The following is an 11,599-nucleotide window of genomic DNA, read 5'->3' on the forward strand; positions in this document are numbered from 1 at the left end:
CTGCATGTATTCATTATAGCAGGTGAGCGTGAAGCATTGCTATGCATGGTGGGCTGCATGTATTCATTATAGCAGGTGAGCGTGAAGCATTGCTATGCATGGTGGGCTGCATGTATTCATTTATAGTTAATAGTTAATGGTGAAGTGCTGCACTGTCCAAAGTGTATCAGTGTGAGCAATGGCACTGGATTATACCAACAGCAGTATCTCTTTAGTCTGCATATTTAATATTGAAGGAGGAAATGCAACTCCTATGAAAATTACAAGACCTCAGTATTACTCAATGTTTTGTAGCTGTTGTCATTTTAGTCAGAGCAGGATACTGCCATATGAAATATGACAACATATCTAACATGTCTATTGACTATTAACATGTAACCGAACTTGAACAAGTCTTTGGTCTTTGCTGTCACTGTGCAACAAGGCAATTCAAACAGACTCAGCGTTTTTCAATTCTGCCCCTGTGTTACGCGCTGTAGACTTTCCACAGTCCGACTGTATTACAAGCTGCTCGCGTAGGAACTTTCCACACAACAAAAACGCGCGGCACAGGAAGCAGTTCAACGGGTTGTTTAAACGAGGAAGTGATGGGACGGGTTACAATTCAGAAATACAAACCCATGTCGTTTCTAATGCAGAGACTGGGATAGCGAGGAGCGCTAGGAACGTAAAGGTATGTTATGCTGGTAGATTGAGGGGTACACGTCTTGTATTCAATATGTGATTAGAGATAAGGGGTGCTGGTTTTGTTGCTTGTAAATGTGTGCATTATATTGTATTATAAGAAGGTTTTAATACATAAATTAATACTGTGTTTATAGATCGTGGTTACAAAAACATGAAAGAAAGACAAGGAAAGAAAGAAATATCATCTGGAGTTACAGTACGGATTACCTTTAAAAATACTTTAATTTGTGAGCTAGTATAACAAACAGAGTTTGAAGGCGTCATTAATAACCTGCTACTGCTGCAAATTGTGACTGCTGTTATGAGACAAGCAGATTCCAAGGAGGAATGACGCTTGTAGCAACAACACTACATTTGAGGAAACAAAATATGAGCACTAGGTAAAGAACACCGAAGACTGTAGAGATATTTATTTAAGCATGTGGCCATTTCCCCCTATGCTGTTCATTTACCATGCTTTCACTGTGCTTTACTACACTCTGCTGTACTGTACCCAAGCTTTACTACACTCTGCTGTACTGTACCCAAGCTTTACTACACTCTGCTGTACTGTACCCAAGCTTTACTACACTCTGCTGCACTATACCCATGCTTTACTACACTCTGCTGCAGTATACCCATGCTTTACTAGACTCTGCTGTATTGTACCCATGCTTTACTACACTCTGCTGCACTATACCCATGCTTTACTACACTCTGCTGCAGTATACCCATGCTTTACTACACTCTGCTGCACTGTACCCATGCTTTGCTACACGCTGCTGTACTGCATCATGGAGTCGCTCTCTATATACTTTAATACATCAGTACATGTTAATCTGGTGCTGCCTTGTCTTACTGTAGAAGCACAAGTTGCTCTTGGTATTCCCCCTGCTATTTAAGAACTGGTTCAAACTCACTTCCACTTCCATAAGAGGAGATGAGGGCACGCTTCAACTTGCATGAGAGGAGATGAGGGCACGCTTCAACTTGCATGAGAGGAGATGAGGGCACGCTTCAACTTGCATAAGAGGAGATGAGGGCACGCTTCAACTTGCATAAGAGGAGATGAGGGCACGCTTCAACTTGCATAAGAGGAGATGAGGGCACGCTTCAACTTGCATAAGAGGAGATGAGGGCACACTTCCATAACAGGAGATGAGAGCACACTTGCATAAGAGGAGATGAGGGCACACTTCCATAAGAGGAGATGAGGGCACACTTCCATAACAGGAGATGAGAGCACACTTGCATAAGAGGAGATGAGGGCACACTTCCATAAGAGGAGATTAGGGCACACTTCCATAAGAGGAGATGAGGGCACACTTCCATAAGAGGAGATGAGGGCACACTTCCATAACAGGAGATGAGAGCACACTTGCATAAGAGGAGATGAGGGCACACTTCCATAAGAGGAGATGAGGGCACACTTCCATAAGAGGAGATGAGGGCACACTTCCATAAGAGGAGATGAGGGCACACTTCCATAAGAGGAGATGAGAGCACACTTGCATAAGAGGAGATGAGGGCACACTTCCATAAGAGGAGATGAGGGCACACTTCCATAAGAGGAGATGAGGGCACACTTCCATAAGAGGAGATGAGGGCACACTTCCATAAGAGGAGATGAGGGCACACTTCCATAAGAGGAGATGAGGGCACACTTCCATAAGAGGAGATGAGGGCACACTTCCATAAGAGGAGATGAGGGCACGCTTTAACTTCCATAAGAGGAGATGAGGGCACACTTCCACTTCCATAAGAGGAGATGACGGCACACTTCCATAAGAGGAGATAAGATGAGGTCTTGAAAGCTAGTGATTTCTTTTTTTATGTTTACCATTTTTTTCCTGTCCAACATCCATAGGTCAGAAATATCCCTTTTAAGTCTGATTTGAACAAGCAGCTCCATAATCACGGTACAGTGTGTATTTAACCATTGCTGTGAGGTGTGATCTTATTAAGCAGCATTGATCGGGTGTTACTGGTGAAACAGTAGAGGAGCCACATGTCCTGTATTGCTGACTGAGAATTCCTATAACTTCAGGGGCTGTGCTGAAATATGAAGTTAGTCAGCTTCATGGAGACACGCTCTATTTCTGGCAAGTTGTTGTTTTCTGTGAAATGCCCTCTTTGGGTAATGGTGTATGTTTAGGAGCAGACTTTGACTTGGAGTGATGGAAACTTTGTAATGATCTGAACTCCCAGATTTCATTGCATTTTCTTTTGTTTCTTGGTGTTGTTTTTACAGATTCCCCTTTGTGTCTGAGTAATTCTTGGCAAGGTGTGGGCGCTGTGCTGTTTTGATTGCAGTGGCAGCACTGTCTTTTAGAATGTAGAATGTCAGCTCGTTGTCTCCTCCGCTCACAGAGGGACCAGCTCGTCAGAGTCCTGGCAGGAGGGTCGCAGGAAGCTTTCCACAGCCTGCTGGACTACCTGCTGGCGTGGGAGGTGCTGCTGCAGGAAGACTATGAGAACGTGAGGGCGTCTGGCCGCACCTTGTCTGGGGCTACCCGCAGTCTCCTGGACCTCGTTGAAGGTAAAGGGGAGGCAGCCTGCAGGCTCCTGTTTGCTGCTTTAAACCAAGTCCTGCCCGCTTCGCAGAAATCTCACCTGTCCCTGGAGGATTTCAGCAGCCCGCCGCCACTGGAAGCAGACCCGCTCTCCACTGCGGTGCAATCCCTCCTGCGCTACAGGCCTTCCCTGGTAGGGAAGCTCCACGGGCATGTCGCAGCCACCCTGAAGCTTCTCGTGGACAGAGGCTGTTTCACACAGTACGACTGTGATGAAGTTCAGCTGCCTGTGTACACGCCCTCACAGCAGGTAAGCCAGCTGGGATCAGTTAAAGCAGCATGGCAGGGGTTCTTGGTGCCTTCTGACATTATTGTGCTCCCATGAACATTCTGTGGATTCTCATTGGCTGGTTTCTTATGGGGTTATAAGCTAAGAGGGCTGCTCTGAAAGAGTGTTGTGCTTGTAGAGCCCTTGCATAAGTGTAAAAACTGCACAACGATGAGGGGAGTATTGAAAACGGCACTTGAAGTAATGCAGTTTTCCTTCTCATGCATTCTGATTACTACACAAGTATGGAATGAAAGACAACACCCTGCCCTGGGAAGGTTGGCTGCTATGCTAACAGAAGGGCACCCGCAGTTAATTCAGAAAGTTTTTTGTTCTTTGTGGCTTTGCACAGCACTGTATATCCTGTCCTAGATATGATTCTGAACCAGGAAATATGTAATATTTTAATATTTCAGTTACGTAAAATTGTTCCGTTTCTGGTCTGCATCCGGATACTTGATGCGCGTTTACATGTGCGGAAATGTTCAGGTTTGAGTTTGAGTTAAGGACATAATGAAATCAAAACCGAATAATTTAAGAGGCAATATTTAAACTTTAAAATGAATAAGTGAGTCTTCTAAACCTAGAGAAGAGTACTTCTTTATCTTTATATGTGTTTGTTCATTGTCAATAATGCAGGCACGGAGACTGCTGGACCTCACCAGAATGAAGGGAGAAGACACTGCCCAGCTGCTACTGACGACCATCCAGCAGTTAGGAAAGGGACCCGCTGATACCCCCAGTGGTTTGTACTATCATGTTAACCCATTGAAACATTTCAAATGTAAAGTACATAAAAACATTACAATAACCTTCGTGCTGTCTTGAATGTTTCCATTTCTAATGAAGCAAACCCTATAAACAGCTCTATACATGGGGGTGGCATAACCATCCCGTAACGAATATCTCCACGCCATAGTATTTTCATTTTCTCTAAAGGAAGGCTCTCCTCTTGCTCACAGGTGCCGCGTACTTGAAGTATCAGAAGAAGCTGAGGACCACAGTTTCAGCGCAGTCGAAATTCCTCAGCACCTATGACAGGACTGACAACATCTGCCTGGAGGACATCTATACAGACGGCGTCCTGGAAGTATCACAGAGTGCATGTGGGACGAGTGACCAGAAGCAGTGTCCCATTGGGCTGGAGGACATCCTGAGCTCGGCTGGGACGGTGAACGAGGACGCAGACACGGTGCTGATATCGGGGGAGGCGGGCAGTGGAAAGAGCACCCTGCTGCAGTGGCTCCACCTGCTTTGGGCTTCAGGCAGGGCCTTCCAGGAATACCTTTTTGTCTTCCCCTTCAGCTGCAGGAGACTGAACTTCATGGAGAGGGAGGTGTCTCTGCGTTCACTCATGTTCGAACACTGCTGCTGGCCAGATGCAGACCAGGACGAGGTCTTTCACTTCATCCTCAGCCACCCCGAGAAAACCTTGTTCACCTTCGACGGCTTTGACGAGTTTAAATTCTGCTTCACTGACGAGAAGAGGCACTGCTCCCCCACCAGCCCCACAGGCATCCAGAGCGTCCTTTTCAATCTCCTGCAGGGAAACCTGCTGAAGAACGTGTGCAAGGTGATCACCAGTAGACTGGAGGCAGTCAGCGCCCCTCTGAAGAACTGCATCCGGAAGGAGGCATCCCTGAAAGGCTTTTCCCAACAAGGCATAGAGTCATTTATTAGGAAAAACCACAGCGACCCGACGATCACAGTGCGCTTGATTGCATCCTTACAGAGTAACTCGGCTCTTTTCAGCCTGTGCCACATTCCGGTTTTCTCCTGGATCGTTTCCAGGTGCCATGCAGAGCTGCTTGGACAGGGGAGCGGCAGTCCACAGACCACGACAGACCTTTACCTGATGATACTTCAGCACTTCCTCCTGCACTCCCAGTCTGCAGCTGGCAGCTGGATGCAGGGAAGGGTCGGCACCATCCTCCACTTGGGAAAGCTAGCCCTGGATGGCCTAATGTCATCCTGCTATGTGTTTTCATCCCAGGATCTCAAGCAGGCCCAAGTGGCAGAGGAGGACATCTCAACAGGCTTTCTCAGCACCAGCAAGAACATCTCCTCCCAAAGCGGCAAGCACTATGAGTTCCTCCACATCACAGTGCAGTGCTTTTTTGCATCCCTCTTCATCGTTATCAACGACAATATCGACCATTCCGCTATCGCTGCGCTTTTCTGTTCTGGTAGCAAGAAGTCCTCACTGGCTTCTGCCAGGGCTTGTCCAGAGCCTTGCTTCCTCTCCACCTCCTGCCAAGAAAGCAGAGTGCAAACGCTGCTGCAGAACGCAGAAAGACCAAACCTTCAAATAACCGCAGGCTTTGTGGCTGGCCTGCTGTCTCAGCGCCACAGGAGTGCACTGCTCGAATCATGCCAGCCTGCGAAACTGGCCAGGAAGCACGATTACGTGAAAAAGTACTTGTCTAAAGGCATGCTGGAGCACTTCAAATCAATACCTCCCCCGCTGAAGGGGGAGAAGAAGAGCATGCACGCTATGCCTGAATTTGTGTGGCTGATCAAGTGCATTTATGAAATGCAGAACAGTGACTTAGCCAAAGATGCCATGGCGAAACTTGAAGTGGAGCACTTGAAGCTGACCTACTGTAATATCGGCCCATCTGAATGCACTGCCCTGGCCTATGTGCTGAGGCACCTGAAGAAGCCTATCGGTTTGCAGTTAGACTGCAATTCAGTGGGAGACGTGGGAATCGAGCAGCTCCTCCCCTGCCTGGAGAAGTGTCATGCCATTTAGTAAGGGCAACGTGTAGAGAGCAGCACTATGTATAGACGAATATACTGTGCCAGTCAGTCCACAGCTTGAATTAGACAGAGAAGAATTCAGACATTCTAAAGATGGGTTCATACATCAGTGTTGTGGCCGCTGGGAGACGGTCATGTGACTAGCCAGCCAAGAGTTGAGAAAAAATTCAACTGTGGCGACCAGACACCTTAGATTATGACTAGAAACTAGAAACAGTCCTCAGTGACTAGCACACAACTGAAATGTGAACCAGCCTTTACTCTGCTGTGAACACTGCTCCAGGATTGCCTGTGCCAGTATAACTTTACCTTTTACCAGTTTTTCTGTTCAAAGTGAAAGCATTTAACTGTACTGAATGGCCTCCTCTCATTCATAAATGTTCAGAGATATTTTTCCATTCCATTGCTTGTGCTGCTGGATATCAAGGTGTTGTTTATCAGAACTGTTTTCTTTTTTTTTCACTCTGCTTGCAGCCTTCGCAACAATAACATTTCGGACGAGGGCGTCCGCAGACTGCTTGAGAAAGGGATTCACTGCCCGAGTTTTCAGAAGATTGCGTAAGTACAGAGGCTTTTACTCCAGCATGAAACTTGCATCGTTCTTTTGGGGGGGGGGGGGGGGGAGAAAACCAAATGTTAATGTTACAAAACGAATAGAATGGAACAGCACATTATGTGGGTTTGTGTTTGTAGAGGTAGGCTTAAAGAAGGCGTGACTAAGGATTTCAAATCAACCAATCTCTAGCATTGTATGAAGAGTATCTGCAGATCTCAGAAATTGCCAGCCCAATTGTGTGAACTCTGTTTAAAATGTTATTGATTAAAACGTTATCTTTTTCCCTGTAGGCTGTTTAACAACAACTTAACCAATGAATGTACGAAGCATTTTGCAAAACTTCTCAAGCAGAAGCAAAATTTTCTTTCTTTAAGGTATGTTTTTTATGAATATTGTTTTTCTATCTATCTCTCTATCTATCTATCTATCTATCTATCTATCTATCTATCTATCTATCTATCTATCTATCTATCTATCTATCTATCTTTTATATGCTATTATAGGTTGGTTTATCTGCTTGTATCTCAAGACTTTCATATGCTTGCTATGGAAACACATCTCGATGGATTTTGAATGGCTCATTTTAAGACAGAGCTCTGTTGATAAAAGCCCCTGACAGGGTTAGTTGAAGCGCTGCAGGTCCCAGGTCCTGTCTCCTCACTCAGTCGACTGTGCTTCTGTTTTCAAGATTGGGTAATAACCACATCACAAAGGAAGGTGCGGAGCAGCTGGCCGAGGGGTTGAGAGAAAGCAGCTCCCTTCAGTACCTGGGGTGAGAGATGGATCAGGATACTTCAAATAATCTGAGCAACACTGTGAAGGAAAATCGTTTATTTTCACGAGGGGCATGCTGTTACTTGTGCTTGGAATTGTTGTTAAGAAGCCTGAGAGTACAAGTACACCACACACCCCTTTTGAAAATAATACCCACTCGTTTACTATTTTGTATTATTTAAATTACAAAGTTAACACAATATATTTCAACAGACAGTAAACGTAGTGGTGTAAATCAGGTGTCCGATGCAGGATAAGAAAGCAGTACATTTCTATAGTAATTGCAAGAAATCTCCCTGCTGACTTGCTTTCTTTTCTAGGCTGTGGGGGAACAAGATCGGAGACAAGGGCGCAGAAGCACTGGCACGGGCCCTTCAGAGCAGCAGGACTCTGATTTGGTTAAGGTGGGACTTGATTTTGCGATGTGGACAATTGTCCATGAAACTCATTCCACTGGTGACGCAAACCAGACATTTTTTTGTCACAAGATAGCAACTAGAAATCGTATTTTAGACAAACATGGAATTATAGATTTTAAAGTAGCTTGTGAGACACACAAAAAAAGCCAAACTCAGTGGGATTCGGAGGAATCAGTTCTTCTGAAGCTGTGCACTTAATTCAGGTTAAAAAAAATAACCTAATAGATATATAACCTGATTATATATAGGTTTGAAAGGAGGTCTAACCTGCAGTTTACACACAAGTTTTAAAATAATTTATTTCAGCAATTATTTAAGTAGATAGATAGATAGATATTTCTATAGAAGATTTGGGTCATGGATTCCTCAGGCAGTTAGCTTGCATCCTATAATATGATAATATACCCATATGATGAAACGTTTTTCTGTTGTCTCTGCAGCCTGGTAGACAACAGCATCGGCAATGCCGGGGCGCACGCTCTGGCCGGGCTGGTCCAGGGGAGCGTCTCTCTGGAGGAGCTCTGGTGGGTGTCGGGGGGCAGCCTTGTGCTTCATTACCACACACAGGACAGGGCCCGGAGCTCAAAGGGTTCATTTATACCATCTGCCTGTGCCTCCATTCGTACCTGTTGAATGTTGTGTGTTCATTATCCTTCTCTTTCGGCGTTTCTGCTTACATCATTACTTACTGTTGTCCTTTTTTTTTGTTCTGCCACTGAAAAAGCTGAAGAATAAAAGCACATTTGTTGCAACAAATAGAGTGGACAGTTTAAAAGCAGATCAGACTGAAGCATTGTTTCTAATTAGCACGGGTTATGTTGTCCATGCATCTTCCTGTGGAAATGTAGAGGTGGCACTTCAAAGAGGGTTCTACGGGCTTTCCTTTGAAGTGCTGCTCTAAGAGTTTTAATCACGTCCAGCTGCCACAGAGAATGGAACTCTCATCTCCATTCGCTTTGTGTAAGACCCACTTCATGTGTTGTTTTGTTTGTCATACAGTAATTAATACACCCAGTCTGTCATTTGGAAATCAGGTTAAAAAAAGATTTATTAGTTAGAGCCTGGAGTAATTAGAAAAGGACTTGATTAGCGGCCTGGTGGACTGGTTTCTTTTGGTCTATTGAGGGCAGAGCTACTTGGGGATGATGGAACCACCTGTTCAAACGAGTCATCTCTCATCCAGGAAATCAACATGCAGACAATAGCCTAATGAATCGGCCCCTGCAGACACTGGGAACGCTCTACATGCAGGGGCATATGAAAGGAAATATAAATGGATTTGCAGCAGTAACCACTGGCAAGAAGCAACTTCAAAGAGCTCTGTTTGGTGCTGAAATTATGCACTTTGGCACATGACCTTTTTTTTTATTTAGCAGTTATCTATTGATACATTCTCATTCGGTCTGTTTATCGTTGGAATTTCAATTTTAAATAAGGTCCCATAGTAAAAGCATAGCAAAGTGTAATAAAGCCTGGTAAACCAGGGTAAACTATGGTAAAGAAATAGCATAACCATAGGTAAAACATGTGAAAACTGCAAAAATACTTAGCAAATTTACTAGAGTATTTATAAATGCGTGTAAACCGCACAGATACTAATTTTAGTTTACTGAACTTCATTTAAAAAGGTGGCACAAGGAAACGTTGAATGTGTATCATTATTATTTTTCTGATATATTTTGAATGGAATTTTGCTTTTATGTTTTTTCTTACGAAGCAACACAATTCTTCTGTGTTTCAGGCTTACAAACAACCACATTACAAGGCAGGGGATGCAGGATCTTGTAGAAGCACTTAAGAAAAATACTACAGTCAAATCAGTCTGGTGAGTTACAGAACAGGACGAAGCTTCCCTTACGAAAGCTAACCTCTGTAAATGGGTATTGTAATTTGCAGAGTCCGATTCCATGGTTATGCAATGGTTATTGCTCTACAATGCTTTCCTGTGCTTTACCATGCTTTTATTACATTTTGATTTGCTTTGCTATGGGAAACACATGCATTTACTATATCTCTCATCATCAGTGAGATGAAGTAGGACAGGAATGGAAAGCTGCTGTGGCTTTGACACTGTACTCAGTATCAATCGTCTCAGCTGGTAATCCAGGTTACTGCCAGGAAATGCGTGTGAAGGTTTCTACAGATGTGATCGTGACTAATCAACCAATGCTACCAGTCACTTTTGAAACTAATATACTGAGAATTGGACAGACAGTTAAAGACCTGAGAAAGGGACACCCACACATTTATTAACAATTTAAGAAAATGATTGACAGTAAGGGAGTTTGTAGTAATAAACATAACTAGCATGGCCCTTATAAAAGTTTACCACTGTATTTTTGCAAATTTCCCATGCTTTTCCCATGGTTATACTCTATATTTACCATAGTTCACCCTGGTGTGCCATGTTTATTAAAATACCTTATCATACCTTGCTATTCCTTACAATGCATACCTACGCTTTACCATGCTTTCACTGTGCTTTATTACACTTTGCTATGCTTTTACTGTGGTAAAACTTCCGTAAATGCTTTTTGGAAGGAAATTGGGAATTTTATTTCACTGTTTTTGGAATAAAATAAGTAAAGGACTTTGTTATTGATTGATTTTGATTTAGGATAAGTGGACTTGAACTAATTGACCAGTACTGCACACTGAATTGGCAGAAATTCTGTGCACATAGCAGTGAGCTCTACTCAGGTGGTTTTTTTCTTGTTTAGGTTGAGAGGCAACAAACTGAGCACTGAGGAGGTTGAGGAACTCACCCAGATTGACAGAAGACTTACTTTCTGAGTTCCCTTTAGATTTCAATTCCACCAAACTCGTGGATGATGGCACACAATGCTGCCGCGGTGACATCACAATGCTGCCACGGTGACATCACGATGATGCAGTGGTGACATCACGATGATGCAGACAAGGTAGCAGCCCTCGCTGTGCTTTGAAAACAAATTAAAAGAACGAAAACACAGAACTTTGGGAAGGATGTGCTAAGCCTTTTCTCTAATGCAAAGTTTGCATGCTGTTTTTTTTATTTTTTTTTATTTTAGGAATAAATATCTGTAAATGTTTGAATACTAGAAATAAGCAACATGAACTGTCAATTTAAGAGACCCTTGTGAATCTAAGTGGTTTGTGTATTACATCAGTTTTAAAAAAAATGTGTATATATATATATATATTCTTGTCTTATGTCAGACCACCGAGTATGCAGGCAGGCCCTTGAGCTTGTTTTGACCTTAAAGAAATGTTTCACGATTAACAGTGGCTGTCCTGTCGGCTCTCCAGGACCCTCACTGGCCCTTTGTAAAGCTGACTCGGGGCACGGCCGCTCCGTACTTCCAGTCCTCAGCATCTCTGGTCAGAGAGAGTGCTGAAAGGGCAATGCGGAGAGAGGATCAAGCACAGGCAGACCATGCCTTCTGCAATGCCAGAGTGTGCTTGGGAAATACCTGCTTTGTTGAACTGCTGTTTAGCTGTTAGCTCACAAGGTCTTCTGGTGCTGGACAGAAAAATAGAAATACCCCTGCCATCTGTAGAACACCCTGGTGTAAATGAAAAATACATGAAAATGCATATGGGA

General features: G+C 43.9%; 1 protein-coding gene across 1 annotated transcript; it reads left to right on the forward strand.

Annotated features, from left to right (window-relative positions):
• The first annotated feature begins 594 nt into the window (after positions 1–594).
• nod2 (nucleotide-binding oligomerization domain containing 2) lies at positions 595–11,121 on the forward strand. The gene is made up of 11 exons (XM_041221953.1): positions 595–673; positions 2,918–3,489; positions 4,147–4,252; positions 4,470–6,258; positions 6,742–6,825; positions 7,114–7,197; positions 7,512–7,595; positions 7,918–8,001; positions 8,457–8,540; positions 9,758–9,841; positions 10,737–11,121. The coding sequence occupies exons 2-11, from the start codon at positions 3,007–3,009 to the stop codon at positions 10,807–10,809; spliced, it is 2,955 nt and encodes a 984-aa protein (XP_041077887.1). The 5' UTR covers positions 595–673; positions 2,918–3,006; the 3' UTR covers positions 10,810–11,121.
• Positions 11,122–11,599: the final 478 nt, after the last annotated feature.

The sequence above is a fragment of the Polyodon spathula genome, chromosome 21 (assembly GCF_017654505.1).
Source record: "Polyodon spathula isolate WHYD16114869_AA chromosome 21, ASM1765450v1, whole genome shotgun sequence".
NCBI lineage: Eukaryota > Metazoa > Chordata > Actinopteri > Acipenseriformes > Polyodontidae > Polyodon > Polyodon spathula.